The sequence below is a fragment of the Myotis nattereri genome (genome assembly GCF_964212035.1).
Source record: "Myotis nattereri genome assembly, chromosome: 13".
NCBI lineage: Eukaryota > Metazoa > Chordata > Mammalia > Chiroptera > Vespertilionidae > Myotis > Myotis nattereri.
This window is the reverse complement of record NC_138088.1, coordinates 13922701-13945181: the sequence shown is the minus strand read 5'-3', so window position 1 is coordinate 13945181 and position 22481 is coordinate 13922701. Positions and strand designations below refer to the sequence as shown.

General features: G+C 53.2%; 1 protein-coding gene across 8 annotated transcripts in view; it reads right to left on the bottom strand.

The window, feature by feature from the left end:
* Nucleotides 1-20116, bottom strand: part of KCNMA1 (potassium calcium-activated channel subfamily M alpha 1) — a 683439-nt gene extending 663323 nt beyond the window's left edge. For all 8 annotated transcript variants that reach the window (XR_013996758.1, XM_081105313.1, XM_081105315.1 and 5 more), the window contains exon 1: nt 19516-20116. Coding sequence is in view for 7 of the 8 variants with exons in the window: in XM_081105313.1 (XP_080961439.1) it covers nt 19516-19893 (378 nt within the window). In the remaining variant the exon portion in view is untranslated. The remainder of the gene's footprint in view (nt 1-19515) is intronic.
* Between the last annotated feature and the right edge of the window lie 2365 nt (nt 20117-22481).

The following is a 22481-nucleotide window of genomic DNA, read 5'->3' as shown; positions in this document are numbered from 1 at the left end:
CGGCCCAGAGTCTTCCCGCAAGGGTCAGTGAACACAGATGTTTTTGTTGCCTCAGAACATGTAATCCCCAGGAGAGGAACAAGTCTGAGCACCAACAGCAGATGTTACGTCCACCGGGGAGTAGGCACCGGGCCTGCCTCCGTGTGTCACACGGGCTCCTAAACGGGGAAACGTCAAGTACGAGATAAGCCCCCCACTCCCCAGGTGGACAGCCTGAGGCTTGCAAAGGCCCTTCTTCTGGCCCTTACAGCCCAAGAGGTCCTCTGGCCCTTTCACAGCTCAGCAGCCCCTGCGGGCATGCTCAGGACAGAAGGCTGGCCAGGACAGGGACAGGCGGGCCACCAGACTCCAACGCCTCTTCACAGGCCCTGGCCTTCTGGGAGAAGCACTGTCCAAACCCTCCATCCCTTCCTACCTTTGTTCCTTCTGCCATTGTCTCCATCTGCCTGAGGCGGTGGAGGGTGGGCGGGGCGGGCAGAACATTCAGGAGCAAAATCCAAGTTCTAACAAAAACAGGAGCCATAAGAGACCCTCAGGATCGCCTCATCCAACCTGGTCTTTCTGGTGGGCAGACCGAGGCCCTTCAGAATTAACCGTTGGACAGTGAGGTCGCTGGTACTCCAAAAGTCTTCCTTTTCCTCCCCTCCCCTCTGCTTCTTCCCATCCTCCTCCTTCTACAGGGCGAGGAGAGGGAGCATTTCTGACCCCACTTTTCTCTTAACCCTAAGCTCTGCCTCCCTATGCCGTGTCCCCCGGAAAAATCACCACCTCCGTGTGGACACGTCTTGGTGCCCCTGGCTCCAGGCTGCCTCCTCCTCGTCCCAGTGGCATTCTCGCCATGGCTACGGAGGGAGGAGAGGGGTCCAAAACAAGTCAGCCTCGCCTGTCATAGCAGGCGCCATCTATTGAGCGCCTAAGAGGTTCTGAGTGCTCATAGAGATCCTCGCAAGAACCATACAAGGCAGCTATTTTTAGAGTTCACATTTCCCCCATGAAGAAAGTGAGCTTGGCGAAGTGAAGAGGATTGTCCAGAGCCACCGGGCGAGTGCCAGATGGAGCTGGGATTCAAGCCTGCCTTTGTCCAACTCTAAGCTCAGCTATAAAGTTCACAAGCCTGGATTTAAGAGACCAAAGCCAGCATTCAAATGAGTGCTGCCCCTCTGCGGTGGGGCGGGGGCGGGGAATCACACGTCTGCTCCAGCGCAGCAAAAACTCAAAGCATTTCTGGAACTTTCTTTGGAAATCATCAACAAATTTACACCCCGCCCAGAATTCAGATTCAATGCATCATAATCACATATTTGGGAGACCAGAAATACCTTCCCCTCGTTGGCTTTCTCTCTTATTCATTACAGTGGCCTGGAAACCACCTCGGGAAGTTTCCTAAAAGCCAGCTAAGTTGCAAAATGCTGAGATGTCACTCCAGGAACAGTCAGGAGAACACGCCGATGCCATCACAGGCCTGTTCCCGGGAGACCCTCCCTTTCCAGGCAAGGATGCAACACTCAGCCTGTCTGTCAGGCCCGCACTTGTTCCCGGCATTCTGTGATGCTGGGCACAGAAGTGCATTGGCAGAAATAAACATAAAAAGGTCCCCGTCCTCTTGGGCCCGCGACAGAGGGACTGTACTTCAGGCAATTCTGCAGAGGCCCTCGATTGCCCCAAGCACCACAGATGCAAAAATGACCAGCATACAGTCTCACGCTACAGGAACGCTGCAGGCCAGCAGGGGGCAGGCATCCCAGCCACCCCTCCGGAAGTTGGGTGGACTAGAGCAGCGGTTGTCAACAGGTGGTCCATGAGGTCCAAAAGGTTGGAGACCGCTGGACTAGAGTGAAGAGTTAGGGAAGGTGGAGTGGCCACCTTGAAGGTGGCTGTCCATGTTATGAAGAGTCATGGTCTATGGTCCATGTTAGAGAAAGAGTCAGTCACCCAAAGGTGACCAAATTGAAATAATAACAAACGCTCATATAGCACTCATTACGCATCAGGTGCTACTCTCAGCAATGACACCTATTATCCTCCCAGCAACTCCATGAAGTGGTTATTATTATTAGTCCCACTTTCCAGGTGAGTAAACTGAGGCACGTGGAGGTTTGGCAACTTGACAAAAGTCTCAAGGGCTGCAAGTCGCAGAACTATAGTTTGAGCCCAAGTAGTCTGGCTCCAGAGGGCATGCTCTTGATAATGACACTGAACTAAGGAGAGATGATGCTCATTTGGACCTGTATGTTCTGGTCCACTGGGTCTTAGAAAAGTAGCCCCATTACTCAGGCTCTTACTCACGTTCGCTCCCCTGTTATCTCAGCAGTGAACTCTTGAACTCGCTCTGCTAACACATGACATCTGAACTGGGTAGGATGGACTAACGTCACATCTCCAAGGCTGACGCGCTTCCCCACAGGGAGGAAGACCAGCCTCTGCCAACCCTTCCCCTTGCGCTCTTACTGTGACACCCAGCGGTTCTCAACCTGTGGGTCGCGAGCAATGAAAATACATCCTGCCTATCAGATACTTACATTACGATTCACAACAGGAGCAAAATTACAGTTATGAAGTAGCAACGAAAATACTTTTATGGTTGGGGGTCACCACAACATGAGGAACTGTATTAAAGGGTCGCGGCATTAGGAAGGCTGAGAACCGCTGTGACCTAGGCAAAGAGCCACTCCAGGGAATATTCAAAGCAGGAGAGAGCTGAGGGGCAGCCGAGCTTCCACCCTGAGGAGCCCCTGTGACTCTGCCACCCGGTAATACCCTGGTGGAGGAGAAAGGACGGTCACGTGGCCACAGCCGAGGTGCCCTTTCCTCTTTGGAATTTGGGGAGGGGAGGCAATGAAGCTCCTTGGTCCCCTTGTTCCTAAAGGCATTTAAGAAGCAGAGTCAAGCCGAAGGTAGGGACCCGAAAGGGGAGATTGAAGGAAGCCCAGAGCAGCACAGGAAGCGGCTCAGAGTCAGCTTCTGGAGCCAGAAAATCCTGGGTTCGAAGCAGCTCTGCCACTTATTAACCAATGCCCCTTGGACAAGCGCCATAAGCACTGTAAACCTCAGTCCTCAGTTTCAGCTCATCGATAAAACAGAGATAACAGTAGTAATACCTACAACGTAGGCTTTTTGAGATCATTAAGTGAGAAGCCATGGAGAGCGCGTCACACTGCATGGGACAGCTAGCAGTACCCCGTAAGCATCCAGTGTTGCTACGGGGTCACGGTCATCATGAGCTACAGCAGAGCCTGCTGTGGATGGCAGAAACCCTTCCCCTAGTATCCCCCCAGCATGGCAATCCAGAGCCCTTTCTGCAGTCTGGGTGTTCTCCAAATCCATTCCCTACTCCTCCTGGGTGCACTACTACATTTCCCAGGATCCCTTGCAGCTAAGGTACCATGTGACTGAGTTCGGATCACCGGACTGGGTGGGCAGAAGTGATGTGAATGACTTCTAGGACTACTCCCACGAAACCACACCCCATGGTCCTTCCTTCTCATTCCCATTGTGTCAGCTGGATGCTGAGGATTCAGCAGAAACCTGCAGGGCCCCCTAGAAGATGGCAGATCCAGAGATGTAAGGAGCCAAGGTCCCTGAATGACTGCATGAGCAGTCTCTCCACGTGGCACCTCATCCTCCAGGGCCCCTCCATGTGGCCTGGATGTCTCAGGGTGGTCAGACTTCTTACATATGGTGGCTGGCTTCTCAAAAGCCAATGTTCCAAGAGACCAAGAGGGAAGCTGCAAGGGTCCTTCTACATACTCTCAGAAATCACAGCATCCTTCCCACCAAATCCATTGGTTATGAGCAAGTCACAGAGCTAGCCCTGACTCAAAGAGGGGACTGCCTATGAGCATGAACACCAGGCACTGTTCACTGATTCTTTGAACACTAAGAATCATTATTATTATTGGCCACATTCTTATTGATCCCCTTACTACCCGGTCTCCAGGACCCCCTGGAGGAGGCAAATGAGATTAAAGGAGGAAAATGGCTGACCCTACCCACAGGAGCATCAGATGGATGGTGCTCACATGGGCAGAGGACAAAGACAACAGGAGGATCAGGGGAGAGCAGACCTGACTCAGGTGGATGGAAAACACCTGTGGCTCAGGCCCGCGCACCCTGCGGTGATAAGCAGGCAGCTCCGCAGTAAAACCAGCTGCTGACGTGCCAGCTCAGCATTGGGACTACGCGGCAGGCCAGCGCACCAGGGCCTGGGAAGGGGCAGTGGATTGTGGACCTGTTTACTCTGGCTCGACCTCCTCACCCAGGACCAGCAGGCACCATGACCAGCAGAAAGGCCAGTTATGCAACCGCCCTCACAGCAGGCTGCCAGCCTCAGAGACCCGGCCTGGCTGCCAGGCCTGGTGGAGCGACTGCTGTGGCCTGGGCTCGGACTGCCATTTTCCATACAGGCGCAGGATGCTCTGCTGACAAACACCTGGGGACAGCGGGCGCCATGGGAGCGAGCTAAAAATAGCACAACTGGCAACGAAGAGGCCTTTTCTAAATGCGCGGGGGCCTGTTTTTGCTCATCCAGGGGCCTTAAGACGCACGCGGGTTGGTACCTGAGCATTCTCTCTTCTCAAAGAGCAAGTACGGGGGCCTGAAAGACCTCCTCCTCCAGGTCAGCAGCTGTGCAGTGGTCAGAAGTCTCAGAAACAGCCAGTCCTGGGGCTGGAGCCACCTTCACACCCCCATGTCCACACCCCCATAGCCACCCCCTGTCTGACCAATTCTCAGTGTTTGCCAACTTTTCTGAATCTCAAGTGACTGATGTTTCTCTTACTGCTGGGCCTCTCACTGTCTAATTTCTCGGCGAGAGTATTATACCAGCCCAGCCAGACGCCTAGCAGAGCCACGCGCGTGGACGTGCGGGCTGTGCACTGCACAACTCCAGGGCACCCTTGGTGACCACAATGTGAACGGTACCCCTGCAATCACACAACGTGGTGACGGGCGTTGCCAGGGAAGAAACAATGTTTTACACAACCCCGAGCCCTCAGAAGAGGACAATCATGCAAACAAGGACTCCTGGACTGACCAGCTCATTTCTTGCCTCCAAACATTCCACGCGTGAGGTTCAGCAGGCACAAGGCCCCAGTGCCCAAAGGTCTAGAAAGAAATCCATATTGTGATACAATAATGCATTTCCAGGCCATGGAGGTGGAGAAGGGCAAGGATCGATCTTCCTGAGGCAAGGGAAGATTCATGGCCACGGAATGAGTTCCCTCCGCCTTCTGCGGAGTGTGCAGATTAAATTCTTTGCCCCACCGACATCCGAAATGTACTTTATTTATAAGAGATCGGGGAATCCAAATATGTTTATTTGCTTTTCATAGCATTCCCATGCTTTCAATCACACAGTTTCAGAGTTTGAGATATGAGCAAATGGCATGTGGTCATAATTCTGCATCAGGATGGTTAGGGTCACAGCCTAATGGCGAGACTGCTGGAGATGTCAAACATCTCCCATCCTCCAGATCTCCTGCATGTGCGCGCATGCTCGCTCGTTCTCTCTCTCTCTCCCTCTCTCCCCCCCCTCTCAAATTTCTAAAAATATGTTTGAATTCTGCATACTACTCCTCATACCTTCCATGTATGTGTTAATGTTAAAAATCGTGTTTTTATCAAGGAAGACCAACAGTCAGAAAAATGCCCCAATATGTACTCCATGCCTCACATATTCCTTGGTGCAGGAACATGGGTACATAGTTCATAAAGCACAACTGGATTATCTGATGTGAAAGCCATCGCAGCCCTGGAGATGTACCATGAGCAACCTGCACGGCTGCACACAGCACACTGCCTATCAGGTAGAAAAGGTAATTCCCATTTTCCAGCAAAGGAAAGCCAGACTTAGAGAGATTAAAAGGACTAGGTAACCTTTAAGGTTTGTTTCTATCCCGATAGAACAGAATTCTCTGAACTAGACAGAGGGATCTCATATCTCATCTGGGGATGGTGCCTGAGTCTCAACACAGTGACTCCTCTTTTCGGTCCTATCTGTGGCCTGAGCTTCTCTCACGGTGTGCAGGGCTGAGCTGGGCGGAGCCGACCTGCCGCTGCAGGGGGTATAATTCTAGGCACACAGTGCAGGGGTTAGATGTGTGGGCTCCACTGTCGCCTGCCAGGATTGAATCCCGCCTCTGCCCCTCATTAGTGTGTGACCCTGGGCAAGTTATTCAACCTCTCCATGCCTCGGTTTCCTAATCTGTAACGTGAGGGCGATAATATTTATCATGGGGCTCTCGTGGGGATTAAATAAGATAACACAAATAAAGAACTTAGAAACTACCGAATACACAGTAAGCACTCAATGCTTGCTATATAAAACTTTTTTAATAATTTTATTCTCTATGCCTCAGTTTTCTCATCTGTAAAATGGGGATTATAAACGTGTTTGCGCCATAGGATTGTTCTTGAGGTTTAAATCTATATATATAAAACCCTAATATGCAAATAGACCAAACAGCAGAACAACCAAACAACCTGTGGCTGTGACGTGCACTGACCACCAGGGGGCGCGTGTGGACCATGGTGGGCATCGGCCACGGCGGAATGGTGGAGCAGGTGAGCGGGGTGCTGGACCAAGGTGGGGTGCCGGTCCTTATCATCAGGGCGAGCCTCTGGTGGTTACTGAAAATTCTTTGCTCCTGCGCGGCACAGCCCCACCCAGTGCTGGCACCCACTGCTGGCACCGGTCCCAATCACTCCACACCGTCAGCGGGTGCAAGCGAGGGCCGGCACCTTCCGCGTGTGGGAACTGCGGTGATGGAAGCTGGGCTGCCAGCAGAAAGGGAACTGGGGGCTGCAGCGGGAGGGGCTAGGCAGGGGCGTGGAGGATGGGCCAAGACCCGCCCCTGTGCCCACCCCAGCCTCGCAGCCCACAGTTCCTTTCAAGGTGCACAAATTTGTGCACTGGGGCCCTAGTACCATAAGAAAAACATAAGGAGTTTTAACACAATGCTTGATGCTTGATGCATAGCAACTATTCAAAAAAAAAAATTTTTTTCCAAAGAAAAAACTCCAGTCCACATAGAAAAACTTACCAAAACAAAAAACCACTAAGTGTGGAGACCAATGTGATGCCTGAGGAGGAAGAGGAAAAGGCTAAGAAGAAATGTTTGAGAATCAAGCGCTGTTTCCTACAGCAGCTGACAGAGGATGTATTAGCGAGGAGAGCTCTCTGTTTCACTTCATTCTCTCTGAGGTCAGGAAGCACAGAGGCGCAGAGCGAGCAGGCGCTGGGGAGCTGGGGAGGAGAGAACAGGCACGCCTCACTCGCCAGTTTCTCTTTCCACCATTAAAACCGTTTCAAAGCCCTGCCTGGCACTTAAATAGCATCATCCCTAGAGATAGCTGTTTCAGTTTCATTACAGACTGTGTTCATAGCATACAAATAGAAGCCTTCATGATTTTATTAGTTTCCATGCAACTCAGGAGAGATTTGCATGATAACATTTCAGCTCCTGATTTAAAGAAGGGGCCAATTAAAAATAGCGTGCTTGCACTGCCTGTCACTGGGAAATGAAGAGGTTACCCGAGTTTTCAAACGCTCTGTCATACATATCTGGTTCATGGCCATAAATCACATATTCAGCACTTGTAGGATAGGTCTGCCTCCCCCCACACACCCACCCCACCCCCTCCCGGAAGAGTTAAACTATAAGACAGAAAAAGCTAAGGGAGTAATTTTGTCTGGGGTTCCTCAAGTCCTACAGAATCACCAATGCACTCAATAATACCCAAAGCTACCTGGTACCCTGTGGCTCTGGGAAGTGTCCGTGTAAGGTATCTGTGACAGGTTAAAATTTAATACATGGCCCGAGAGCATAATCTAATTGATGGTATGTAACCCAAGAGACTATTCAGTAACTTCTGCCGTACTAGCAACTGATGAGTTGCGGGAGGGGGGGTGACCAAGGGGGGGTTCAGAAGTGATTGAGTATGGGAGGATCACCCCTTCAGATACTCCCCTTGGCCACAGAAGCTGCGGTCATCTGGGCCCCCCTTCTGGCAGCTGGAATGCTCCGTGGAACAGGGCTGAGATGAACATTCTTGTTCTGGGGTTGCTTCTGAGGCAGGTTAAGAAAAGCATCAAAGTTAAGTTGATTTGCATGACATTCTCTTTAATTAGATGTTTCTTTTTATGCCCAACCTCAACACAGCCAGGCCTATCACAGTCTGACCTATAATTGAAGACCTTTTTAACTTTTCCTCCACATCAAAACTTAAAATTTAAACCTCAATAGTAGTGCGGCTATATCCTTAGAAGTAACAACATAGTCACAAAAGCCTTTTTTAATGACAAGTTTGATGGCATTTCCGATGGGGTCTGTGTCCCCAGATTGTAACTCTTAAATATGCCATCTCATCAAAGCCAATACTGAAGTTTTGGGTGTCAATCACATGTCACTCTTGTGATTTCTAGAACTGCTCCCTGATCTCACTGCCCTGAGTAAGTTACTCCTGGGTTCTTTATCAGGTACGATGAGAGCCCTGAAATCTGATTTAAGAAATGGCTGCGTATTGAAATCATTGAGTCGGAGAGCATGTTAACATATGAGAAAACTGGAGCCCAGAGACAGTGACCAGCCTAAGACGCCATAGCCGCACACACATCAACATAACACACCCAGCAGTCCCTTCACTTCCCCTAAGAATGAACACCAGGAAACCAGAGTCTGTGGCAGAACGAGGGTTGTTCCGTCTGCTCTTCTGCTCCCAGTGTGGACGCCATCGAAATCGAACCTGGCCCACCTGGCACTTCTCCTGGGACTGCCAGTTACCAATGCTCAGAGGAAGGTTGGCAGCCGCCTCACCAACAGAGGTGAGCGCCGTGATGGAGAATGTGTCCGGGAAGCAAATGTGCCCAAAGATAACGGGCGTCATCTCTAGGAGGTGGGAACTGAAAAAAAATTTCCTTTTTAAAAAATTGTGGTAAAATAGACAAAATTAACCATCTTAACCATTTCTTAGTGTACAGTTGAGCACACATCATTTTACATTCCCACGAACAGTGCACACACAGAGTGTGGAAACCTTCACGTCCTCGCCAACACTTATTTCTGAGTTTTTACACAGTAGTCGTACTAGTAGGTGTGAGGTGTCCTTTTTGTCCGGCATATTTGCATTGTTCTGTGTAACTTTTTCATTTTGCAAAACTGACATTCTAACCCCATTAAACAACTCGCCATTCCCCAGCCCCTGGTAACCTGCAATCTACTTGCTGTCTCTATCAATGGTGACTACTCTGGGCACCTCCTGTAAGTAGAACCATACAGTAGTCGTCCCTTTGTTTCTGACTTATTTCACTCAGCTTAACATTTCCAAGGTCCATCCGTGTTGTAGCCTGTGTCAATGCGTCCTTCCTTTTTCACCCTAATACTCCGCTGCATGTATACACCACATCCACCAACGGGCACTCGGGTTGTTTCCACCTTTGGGCTGTTATGATGATGATGCTGTGCATGGAGGTGTACAAATATCTTCTTTTGGATCTGTGCCCAGAGTGGATCTACTGGGTCATAATTCTATTTTTTTTTAATTTTTCAAGGAACCACCAACTTCTTTTCCATGGTGGCTGCATCACTTCACATCCCACCGGCCGTGCACAGGTATCACGTGTCCAAGGCTCCCAGCCCCACCACCACTTGCTGTTTTCCGGGTTGGATAGAGCAGGCACACTCGCGGGAGTGAGGTGTGAGGTGTCCTTTCCTTTCAGTGCCTCTCTGCACTGCCCACATTTTCAAAAAGAATATACTGTGGCCCTAACCGGTTTGGCTCAGTGGATAGAGCGTCGGCCTGTGGACTTAAGGGTCCCAGGTTCAATTCTAGTCAAGGGCATGTACCTTGGTTGCGGGCACATCCCCAGTGGTGGGTGTGCAGGAGGCAGCTGATCGATGTTTCTCTCTCGTCGATGTTTCTAACTCTCTATCCCTCTCCCTTCCTCTCTGTAAAAAAAAATCAATAAAATATATTTTTTTAAAAAGAATATACTGTGCATTTAGGTGAAGGACAAAAGTGTAAAACGCAGAAATTGCAAAAGAAATTTTATGGGGAAAATAGGGTTGCACATGAACTTAAGAAAAGGGTTTCTTTTTTAAGACTGAGGCAAGCCCGTGACATCTCTGTTGGGTTCAGCTGGAGACGCCATCCCATAACCTTCAAGAATCTTCCCACTGATCAGCTGTGCTGCCACAGTCAGTCCACCGGGGGAGTGGCCGTGACTTCTGGGCAACTCGGACAGCCCCTGTAAGCCCGGGAGGAAAGTGCCCCCAGTGCACAGAGAAGAAAAACCATGTCTGAAGCTGTTGCCAGCTGAAGTTGGTCATGAAAACCCCAGCACCTGGATAAACCCCCTCTTTTTTCAGATCTTGCTGCCACGCCTCAGAGCCCTGTCGCTGGTTCTCCGTTTGATTACTGCCCCACGTCCACTTTCTCACCTGCCAGAGCCACAAAGGGTCCACTCCCCAAGTCACAAGTTCCATCAGCAACTTCTCACAAAGAGGAGCGAGGTTCTCTTGTATAACAAGCCCACAGGGAAGATCCCGGGAAGCCTGGACCCTGGTGCCTGGGTCACAGGGCCACAGGGCCACAGGGCCACAGAGCAACTAATCAGATGGGAATTCCCACTAGAAAAGCTAAAAACCTTCCAAAACTGAAATCACTCTTTCCACTGGTCTTTCTATATCGCTTCACTCCTTGGGGGTAAGGTCTCTTGTCACCATTTATGTAGTAAGACAAAGAGACTAAAGCAAAATCCATCCGATTATATATTTATCCAACCTCTAGCTTCCCTAAGAGAAGTCCTCATTTCCTTCGTGTAAACACCTCCCTGCACCCCTGCCCTCCCTCGCCTTCTCCTCCTGTATGTTCTCTTTTCCACACTGGCTTCTTCCTGCTCTGCACAACAGGGGAAATGGCAGCGCCAGTATCTGGAAGCCCAAGAGAAGAGAAAAGATGAGCAGTTGGGCAGGCATGATCTTCAATTCTAGGCGGCACCTACATTTAAATGACGCAAAAGAGGCTCAAGACTGTCTGTTCTCACTCCTTTAGTTAGAGCTGACACACAGAAAGCAGAGCCAAACTCGGGCTTCTTATTAACAAAGGATCCACACTCTACATCTGGATTCTTGGCATGGCCCCAAAGCTACATCTGCTCTCGGCCAAGCCCAGCACTAAACTGTGCAGGAAGATAAACTTTGGAGACACAGGCACGCGCCATAATGAAGAGGCGACGTGATGGCCCGGGGGCAGCCAAAACCTCCACCCACAGCTTCCGCACAAGACCAGACAGATTTCAGAGGGCAAACCAACAGCCAGATTGGGCCATTTTCCCAAACGTTAAAGAATGGAGCAAAAGGACACCCCAAGAGAGAGAAAGTGTCCTGCACAGGAGCAATACAAGTTAAGGGCATTGTATGTCTCAACAATGCTGCTGACACCTCAATACCGCCCACCTCTGGGTCTTCCTGGGCTGGACTGAGAATTTGAAGCCTATCGTCTACAAAGACTTGTTCCAAGGGTCCTGGAAATGAACCAAAACAAAGAGGGACTAATGTAAGGAGAAAGATCTTTCAATTCATTCTAAGGGGCAGGGGATCCCCAATGGAATGGTGGCCTCAGGAGATGGTGGACACCCTCATCTGCTCTGGCGATGGGCAGAGGGCTCCCAGCGTGGCCTAGACACCAGGGTTCTGAGGCTTCCCGCGGGGCTGGGGAGGAAGCAGGACCAGGCCCAAAGCCCCCTTCCACCACTCTGACTTTGTAATCCCATGCGCTTCCAAACTTGCAAGATCAAGCCCCTACTTGTTGTCCACTCACCTCCAAACTCCAGCCCCTCTGAACCTGGACTTGGCAGAAACCACTAAGAAAGAAGGGAAAAGGATGATGAGCAAAAGGAAGGAGAGAAGGAAGGAATATAGGCTTTTCTGCTGAATACCTTGGAAATACCCAGAGTGCACACGGGGATGTGGCCCCTGAGAAAACCTGGTAGGGCGCAAGGAAACAGCATAAAGAACACCCTCGCTGAGATGTTTTGGATAACTACGCCTTGGGCCATGGAAAGCGTTAGTTACACAGGTCATGAGCTCTTCAGGGAGATGGCTCGGAGTTGTGGACCTGGCGTGCCGATTACATTTCCAAATTGGCAATTAGACATAATGTCCCAAAGACAATCACCTAATAATGCCAACACAAAGCAAATTTCATTTTCAAGCTGCCATTCTTTGGAAGCTGCCCTTCCATCCCCCTGCCTGACTCATGCACCTCGTGTACAACTGCTCGTCCTGAACTAACTCCTTGTCAGCCACTGGTCAAGAGAGACCAGGCGGCGTGGACAATTAAAATCCAGGAGTGATTCAGCATCACTTGGTCACCAAATCAGCTCATCTCATTCACCAGAGTTTCTTAATAGCTTCTAACAAATTACACCCCCCTCCCCGCAAAAAATAAATAACTAAATAAAAATACAGCAAAATGTGTTTGCACCTACTACATCCCCACCGAGCTCCCAACAGACATACGTGCTTGCATGTATATGACTCACTTCCCGCCCTCAAGGGGTTCACTGGCAACTCAGAGATCAGACATGTGCATACCCCATGAGAAGATAACTGGGCTCTTTTCCTTCTGACCCTGTCAACTGAAAGTCAGAGCTGGGGTTTGTATCTCCCGTAGCACCTAAATCGGTATGCAGCACACACTTACTGTGCAATGAAAGCAGAAACAACAACCACGGTAACCATAAGATCTGAGCACCGACTGTCTGCTGGGCATTACACTAAGCCTTCTCCATCTGGGCTGCTGGAGATGCTCGTGGGTCCAGTGTACTCCCGGTCTTCCCCTTGGACAATGGAACAACATAAAGAGCACATCTCAAGGAAAAGTCCCTGAGAGAGTGAGCTGCGAAAGACCTTGCTGTGGTGAGAGGAGCTAGTTTCCATTTCATCAGCGGGCTTCTGAGAGGTGCCACGGGAGGGCTGCCCAGCACAGGGCCACCCGCTCTCCCCACTCAGCGACCAGGCCTCCAGCTCAGTCCCTTCCAGTTGAACCTCTGCTTAGGAAGGCCCACCCAGGTCCCGATGGAAAACCAGGCTGGCTGTATTGCTTTGCTCCGACTTCAAACACTCCAGAGGGAGCGGCCAGCAGCTGGCCTCCTGGAGCATCACCACAGCGCAGCCTTGGCTACACCACGAGCCTTTAATTTTGCAAGAAGGTGGTTTGGCTGGGCTGCCATCCTGGACTTCAGAAAGCCTCTCCCCTTGTAGTGTGCCCAGCTGGCGGGAGGGAGAGCCCACATGGTAGCCGCACACAGACCACACCCTGGACATCTGCAGAGCCCTGCTCTGGCCACCACAACCCTACCCCAAACCAGTAGCGCCAGCGGGTTCCTGGGGAGCAGGCGCCCGAACGCTCAGCCTTCGCGGGAGGCGCCCAGGCTGAACCGCAGCACCTCAGGGAGGCTGAGCAGTCTTCTCGACCCGGCCGTCCAGCACAGTGACCCCTCCGCTTCTCATCCCTTCCCACCGCTGAGGAGTGGGGAGTTTCCACACTGAAAAATAGGCCTGTCTTCAGGGAGGGGCTGCCTGGAGGCTGAGGCCTGGATCAGGCCCTCGCTACTCACACTGTGGTCTGCACAGCACGGCCCTGCTGGTGTCCTGTCAGAAATGCAGAATCTCGGGGCCCACTGTGGACTTTCTGCATCGGAACCTGTACTTTAATGGCTCCTCAGGTGATTCATGTGCATACTAAGGTGTGAGGAGCCCCAGGATTAGACGGCTAGGTGCTCTATCCAGCCCTTGGAGGTGGAGATCTGACACCCCAGTTGAATATTCTTTGAGCCTTCTATCCAGAATGCTAGGTCACCCTGCCTCTGGGGGGTGGGGCCTTTGAGTTTCCTTCTCCACGTGGCCAGGGCTGGATTCCAGCCACTCGGGAAGCATTTCAACAAAGGAGGCATGCTTGCCCCCACTGCACACAGAATGGCTGTGCGATTTCAGAGGTCCCGCTCCAGGCCTGATCTTGCTTGACCCCCATGCGTGACTCCATGAAGACCAGTGTCCTCAGCTGGGCCCCGGGAGCTGTGGCATCACAACACAAACACAGTTTTTTCCATGGGACTCCACAGCCCCGGAGTCCCAGGAAGGTGGTGGCGGTGGCTGTGATTGGCAGGGTAGCATGGCCACTGCCTCTGTGAACTGGGACATCCCTGCTGGCCACTGTGGGAAGGAGGTCCTGGCATTGCAATCCAATGCCAACCTGATGGCTTTGGCACTAGGCCTCTCTGCCCTGCCGAGGGGGTGAGGAGACCGGGAGAAAGCAGGAGAAACTGACAAAGCTGGCATTTACCCTGCTACCAGGACCCAATGAGTGTCCCCATTCAGGGAAGAAGACAGGGGTGAGACCCACTTGTCCTTGACCTAGGAATCCTTCCTCCCCCAGGCCAACTGCCAGGGCAGTTCTCCCTTTCCTCCTGATGCCTGTGTGGGCAAGGGCCCTGGGCACCGGAAGCAGGGCCAGCCCATGGCTTACAGTTGCCGTGTCCTCCTAGGAAGTGCTATGAAATGGGGTTGAGGAGAGTACCTGCCCCATAGGGCTGTGCTCTATTACAATCCCCAATTTGCAGATGAGGAAACTGAGGCACATAGTAGCAAAGTCCTTGTCCAAGGTCACAGGCTGACTCTCAGGTATGCACAGCAGGCTCGACCTCTAGGCGCGGCTGCTCTAAGTGAGCACAGTCAGGGGCAGCTTAACCAGTGTCTCTCCTGCAGGATTCCCCAGCCTGGGCTCTCCCGGGGGCACGCAGGTATGCCATGACTCTCCATTTTCTCACAAGGTAACTTCAAGGGCAAGTGCTCCACAGAACACACTTTGGGAAACACTAGAACTGGTCCAGGTGGAGAGCATCCTGGTTAAGACACTGTTACCGTGTTGGGGGAGCAGGTCTGTGAGCTCCAGAATGGGGTTAACAGGGCTCTGCGCTGAATTCTTAAAGGAATAGCTGCACCACTGCAAAACATACTGTGAGCTAGAAACTATACCCAGTCTCTCAACTCCCTCCACTTCCTGACACTGAATCAGAGAGCAGGAAGGGACATGAGGAGCCAGAATTCAAGGGATGGGGGACAGCCACACCTGCCCAACAAACCTTTCACTTCTGATGTGTCTACAGCTCCTGGAGCACCATCCTGTCAATGCTCATCCAGGGACTTCCGCATCATGATGCACCAGCCATCCTTCCAGGCCTCCTCCACAGAGCCTGCCTTGGCTGCCCCTCCCCCAATCTGCCAGCCCTGCAACAGCCAAATGCCCAACCTCAGGCTGAATTCAGGGTTTGAGACTCTTTCTGGCTCAAAAGTTCTATTTGTTGTAGTCTGTGTCCTACAGGGGCCAAAAGTTAAGGAATCAAGAGAAAATAAACTCACCACTCGGTGGAGCTACAGCAGGTCCCATTTACAGAAGTCCTGCTACCTGCCAGGCAGTTGCTGGATGCTACCTGCCCATTATTGCCACTCCTTGTAAGAACCCTACAAAGTAAGCATCATTATGCTCTTTTTACAGATCAAGAATTCAAGGTTTGACATGGTTGCCAGACAAAGATGCCCTACTGATAGATGTGAGATCCAGGATTTGCACGTGGGTCTGACTATAGTCTCTACTCCAGTGTGTATTTCCATAAAGAGAGCCAGGCACGAGAAGCAAGAGCTGTCTGGATAAGAGAAGGTCAGCTGGAGTGGGACTGAGAACTTCTCCAAGGCCTAAGTGATCTCATCCAAGGAGCCTGTGAAGGTCGTCCGATGCAGCTGATGCCCAGGACGCGCAAGATGAGACATGAGGGCCAATGTGCATCGAGAATTCAGAGGCCCTGAAGCTCCAGCCCTGATTGGATGCATCAGGCCAGACCCTGGGTAATTACCAAGCCATAATGGGATCTGATATTTATATTAGTCAGGAGCCTGACAGAGAACACGTGTTGTTTTTTCAGACACAACCATGGAGACAATACCTCGATAATTCACTACATGCAGACCAGCCTCAATCAAGCCCAAACTTCTACAGGGGAACAGCTCCAGCTCAGGACAGTAGGGAGGACACCACAAGAGGCCGCTCAGCAAACCAAAGCTCCCCAGGAAGTCGGCCTCGGCTTCCAGACCAATTGAAAAAAAAAAGGAGACTGTGTGCTGGACGAGGGGCCGGAGATGGAAAGGCACAGGGACTCTCGGAGGCTGAATTCCTAAAGGAATGGCTGCACCATCGCAAAACACACTCTGAGCTAGAATTTTACCCCGTCTCTCAACTCCTTCCACTTCCTGAAACTGAGTCAGAGAGCAGGATGGGACATGAGAACACAGAATTCAAAGACCACGTTTTAAACACAAGAAAAGAGAGACCAGAGAGGTTAAGTGACTTCTTCAAGGTCACGGTCTTCTTCAGGCTGCCGGAGCAGCTCCCTGTTCACTCCAGTTTGCTGCTGGACTGGACCTCAAAATGTCACGGCCCAGTCAAGAGAGAGCTCTGATGAAACGCAACAGAAAAAAAAAAAAATGTGACCAAGAACAGAAAAGGGCATAGCACTGAAATGACTGTGTCCAAGGTCCCAATAGGAGGGGAATGTGATTCATGTTCCTTTTTATTTCCTAAAAAGAAAAATCCACATACAATTCTTTTCAAAATAATAGAGTCATTCACCGTTTGGGATTCAGAGGCCAAAGGTACTACCGATGCACCCACAGTCCCAGGTTCCTTTGATCAAAAAGGATGGTGTGGTCCCAGAGACCCAAAGCCTGTGACTCCACAGCTCCCTGCCAAAACATACCTCCAGGGTAATTTCTGATGATAAAAAGACCAGCCTTCCAATGGACCCCAGCTCCTGGCCGGACCATCTTGGGAATGAATGAAGGTGAGGGGGAACACCTGTGAGGACCAGTAGAACTCTGGGGAAAAGCAGCCCAGGTTTGCTTGAGAAACCCAGCAGTAAAGTAATTATTCCAAGTTCAAGCCAAATGCATCCTTCTGTACTACCAAATACTTGGAAAGAAAAAAGAATGAAGGGCAAAAAAAATCATGACTACAATGGACATCAAGGATAGAAAGAGTAGCTGACAAAAGGCCTAAGTTCTTACCACTTGGTTAAAGAGCTGGCTACACGAGGTTTAATTGAGCAAATCCAGAGGCAGGTAGTAAGAGATTCTGGGCATGGTTTAAAACAAACTCTGATGGTCTCAAAAGCGCCCAGACCTTGCTCTACATCGCCTCACATCTTCCCAACCAACTGCAAGCATCTCTGATTTTTTTGTAGAAATTTCTAGTTATGTTAACTCACAAGGTCTTAGAGCTACAAAATATAGCCTAATTATAGGGATTATTTTATTTTTCTAATGATCATTGCCAAAAATCTATTATCTTGAGAAAACTGACAGAAGTTGTGCTTGGTCATCACTCGGCAAAGAGATTCTTCATGTGAACGGTATGATTAGCATTTCATCCCCGGCACTGCAGTGGCACTGATGTATACTAGCATATATCCTAGAGTAGAGAGACATTAGAGAGTGCTTAAAACCCCAGGACTTACAAAAACACCCAAACTTACTTTGATTCATTGGAAAACAAAGTTTTCATTATCATCAAGACTGCTCAGTCGCTTATGGATAAGAAGACTACTAAAAAGTTCACCAAAATCACTCACTCTACAAAACATTTTAGATGCACACAACCATAAGCTGTCTTTCCCCTCAGGGCAGACAATGAAACTCAGCAAAGGAACTTACACTTCAGGGATGAAGACTCTTGGGGGGGGGGGGGGCGGTAGGAGAGGAGAGTAAATGTATGGTTAAGAAGGTCTGTGAGTGAGCGGTGGTAAAGGGGAGAGCAACGCTAGGAACATGGTCTCAGGGTCTCATGGTTAGGGTTCTGCTTAATCTGGTGGCTGCTCTGGAAATTGGGAGGTTTTCCATTGACAAGTAAGGAGAAACCTCTGTCGCTGAGGCGGTAACTCCAAAGGAAACAGGCCAGCCCAGTACCTGGAGGCTTCCGGGAGAAGTGTGAGAGGAAGAGAGTGAGGGCTTTAATTGTTCTCCCTTATTTCCAACACGCCAGTATTTTCCAAAACACGAACGTGCTGCCACAAAACACAGCTGAGCTTCAGCACCCAACAGGATGTATAATTAATGAGGAGAGCGGGGTTCAGTTCACCCTGTGTCACCCGGAGCCCCTGTTTCCCTGCCTCTTCTGGAGCGACTAAGGAGCCTGCGACAAGTTGCTGTGCCCTGTGGAAGTCTGAGGGGCCCTCGGATGAACTTGCCCGGAAAAGGTGTGAACATTCCCAGGGGGATCTCCCTCTACCTGGCACTGCTCCCCTATTCCCCTCGATCTCTCCTCCCCCTGAAAATGCTGGTCCTGGGAGGTCCCCCAGGATGGGAACTACTCAAACAGAAGGCAGCTGGGGTCACTGTTTTCCGGTTCTTTCTTTTATATTCTGCAGCTTTCCATGCCCCCCTAACCTTCAGCCAGTGGGGGCGGGGGGCAGAGGTCAGTCTGTAGCGACCCAGCGACAGACCAGGCAGTGAGCTTAGCAACCATACTAAAGCCAGTGCGCCTCGGTGCTGGTGGGCGTCTCTGCGCCAGGAATAGCCAAACCCCACATCCAGTCACCCGGAAACGTCGGAGAGGAGGCTCCGCGTGAAACCGCGGCCTCCGCGGCTCCCAGGCGGACCTCCCACCCCGGCTCCACGTTGCTGGTGGCATTGCCAGGGGCCTAAAGGAGGTGTCATGGGGGCGAGAATACAGATGCCCCAGAAGCTGGGGTGGGGGTGGGGGGGGGTGTTCCACGAGAATATCTAAGGGATGAAGAGGGAGGTGACATCAGATGTGTGACCTCGCCACACTCCTCAAGTGCCAACCTCCCTGAGTTACCTCCAAAACTGGGGTACATCTCCCCAACTTTTCTCGCCCACACCCAGGTTCCCCCACTTCCTCGGGCCCTGTTCCTCCCCAGGGATTCCCTAGTCCAAAGGGTTTTCTCCTTTGCCGAAAAGGTCTTCCCTTTCTTCTGACTCCACGAACTCAACTCCCAACAGGTTTCTGAAGCGCGGGCTGCCGTGCTCCCCTCGCCCACCGCTAGGAGCCGGGCGGCGGCGGTGAGCCCTGGGGCACACGCACCCAGCGCCCCCGGCTTCCGCGTTAGCTCTCCCTGCCCCGCGGCACCGCGCCCGAGCGGCACGCGTCCCCCACCCCGGCCGCCGCCGCAAACGACCCCTCCAGTAAACGAGGGGACGGGACTGGGCGTCCGCGTCCCGGGGCGCACCGGCGGGGGGCAGCTCCTCGCCTCCCGCGCGCCGCCCGCTGCCCCCATCCGAGGGCGCGGGGGGCGCGGAGGGCGCGGAGGGCAGGGAAGGCGGCGAGGGGCAGGCGGGCTAGGATGGAGGGACGCACGGCGCGGCGAGGAGCGAGGAGGTGGGATGCTGGGGACGCCGAGGAGCGGCGGGGCTGGCGCAGGGGGCGGGCGCCCGGGGCGCGCCTTACCTTCGTCTTGCCCCCGCAGTGGCAGCAAACGGTCCACAGGTACTTGAGCGTCCGCCAGAGCAGGATGATGAAGAGGCCCCCGAAGAAAGTCACCATGGAGGAGGCCAGGAAAGCCCACCACATGCGCTGGCCCCGGCTGTCGCACGGCACCTCCATGGTCACCGGGATGATGAGCGCATCCATCTTGGGCTCGTGGACCGAGGACGAAGAAGAAGAGGAGGATGAAGAAGAGGAGGAAGAGGAGGAGGAGGAGGACGCGTCTAGGCTGAGATGGTTCGCGTGGATATTGCTACTCATTCTAAGACTGCTGCCTCCGCCGCCGCCGCCGCCGCCGCCGCCGCTGCTGCTGCCGCCGCCGCCGCCGCCACCATTTGCCATAGCTAGCAACGGGCAGCGGGCGCAGGGGCTCGGGGGAGCTCCACCCGCCGCCAGCGCCACCCCGAACACCCATCAACAGCCATATTGCTGCTCCTGCTGCCGCCGCCGCCGCCGCGGAGCGCGGGGAGGGGGGCGGGGAGGCGCCTGGGCTCGGGGCGCTGTGCGCGACCTGGCGGGGTGCGCGGAGATATATACCGCCAGCCGCGCCGCCCGCCCTCCCCCCGGCCGCCGGCCCGCCCGCCCGGGGGGGAGGGGGATGGAGAGCGGGGGCCGCTCCCCCTCCTCCGCAAGCGCCCCGCTCTCCGGGAGCCGCGCTGGCCCGGAGCGCGGCTGTTGAGGGGGCGCCGCGGGCCGCCCGCGCCCGGGGTCTGCACCGCCCCCGGGCGCGCCCCGGCTCTGTGCGCGGGCCCGGGTGCCCTCGGCGCGGCGCCGCCCGCCGTGCGACACGCGTGTGCGCTGCGCTCCGGCCCGGGACCCCCTCCCCGCGCGCAATTCGCGCTGCCGACGAGCCGCTTTGAGCTTCTGAGGCGGCAACTCGTTAATAATGTATCATCGGCCCCCTCCGCCCGGACGCCGGCCCTCCTCTCGCGGCTGCGCCCGGCTCGCGCTCCCCGCCCCTGTGCGCACTGGGCCGCGGCAGGTTCCCCGCGGCCGGTCGCCGGGCGCCGCCGCCGCTAGCCACGCTCCCGGAGCGCGTCGCCACCGCGGAGCCTGCTCGGCCCCCGCCCGCGCTGCCTCCTGCCTCCTCCGGCTCCTCCTCGTCGCCGCCCGAGCCTCTTCGGCGCGCGCCCCGCGCTCCCCGCGGCCGCCAGCAGCTGCAGCAACTGGAGCGGCGCGGCTCAGCCACCGGGGCGGGCGGGAAGGAGGCTCGCGGCGCGGGGCGCTAAGACTCGGGGCTGGGCAGGGGGCCGGTTGACCCGTCGGCAGCGGCCTGGCACGCACCCCCGCCACCCCCCAGTGTCCGAGGCAGAGCGCCCTAAGCCCAGGCACTGGACCTCGCAACTCTTCCCCGTGTTCTGCGCCCCCAACAGAGCTCCCTGGAGGTCCCGAAAAGGATGGGTGGGCCCCCATCGCAGGCCTTTTTTCCCAAAGGAGACCCCATTGGGGAGGAGAGGGGTGACCAGCTGTGGACTGGATTCCACAGGCCTCACGCCTTAAGATCTTAGATCCTTGGGCCTCGGGAGTGAGGAGGACCCTTCTTCAAGGTACACACGCTAGTTCGTCCCCCACCGATCCTTAGTTCGCTCCTCAGTCCCCCCTTCCTAGATTCTCCGGGGCCCTGTGCGTGGAGGCAGGGCCATCGCGAGGCTGGGAGGCTGGCGAGTGGTCTGCGGCCTTGACAGCAGCAGGTGGTTTTTCTCCTGAAGCTACAGAGGCTGCCTAAGAAAGTAGGCAAGGACGGGCAGGGGGGCCTTGGCCTGGGGGCGGCACAGGCTCCAACAGGCAGTTGAGTTCCCTAAAGTCGCTTTTTTTATCTAGCTCAGCGGTTCTCAACCTGTGGGTCGCGACCCCTTTGGGGGTCGAACGACCCTTTCACAGGGGTCGCCTAAGACCATCGGAAAACAATATAATTACATATTGTTTTGATTAAACACTATGCTTTAATTATGTTCAATTTGTAACAATGAAATTGGGGGTCACCACATCATGAGGAACTGTATTAAAGGGTCGCGGCATTAGAAGGTTGAGAACCACTGAAGCTGGACTCCATCACGTGAGGAGAGCAGCTAGGAGAAGGGGTGCTCCAGGCTCCATTCAAGCCCACCTTTCCCCATCAGGGTCTTCCCTCCTCCCCCCTTAAAGATGAGAGTCTGGTTTGTTCCGCAGCCTTTATCCCTTTACCCGAGGGAGTCCCCCTTCTGATGTTCTCAGAAACTTTGCTCCCGTGTGCTACCAGCTGGGCTACAGGTTTTTCCAGTGCTAATTGAAAGGAAGATGATCACACTGTCCCCTCGCTGCCCACAGTGGTTCACCCCAACACTTCCAGCTCATTAGTTTAAGTCTAATTGGAATTATCGGGTTCCTTTCAGCCCTTCCTGTGATGAGGGGGAAGTTAGCCTCCTTCATGGTATAGCCATTACTCAGCCTGAGCCGAAGCTCAGCCCCTCCCCTCGCCCTTGAAGGCCCTGGATGCCGGAGAGCACCTGGCAAAGGAGGCCGCGCTGGGCAAAGAGGATGAACCGGATGTTTGCAGCTTCTCCTGCTTCATTCAGAACATATTCATGGCGTTCAGGACACACACCCATTAAAGAAAAGCCAAGGTCAAAGGGGAAAATGGAATGAGACAGAGTTCTTGGTGTTTGATACTCTAAAGCAGTATGTAAAAAGAAGCTGCAGTCTTTTCCAGAAAATGGAATTGTCATTCGTTTGGTACCTCCAACCTTGTCTTCCGTGTCCAGCAGCCACTCTGAAGGCCTCCCTACCCAATCAGTCCCACCCAGCAAAGGCCCTGGGTCTGTCCAGCACTGTGGAGGGGTGGAGGTGGGGGTGATGTGGGGATGTGCAAGCAGATGACTGTGGCCTTGAGGTTCCTTGATTTATTAGCCTTCTAAATGGCTGTAGTTTGCGGCCTTTGGGCCTCCATATAT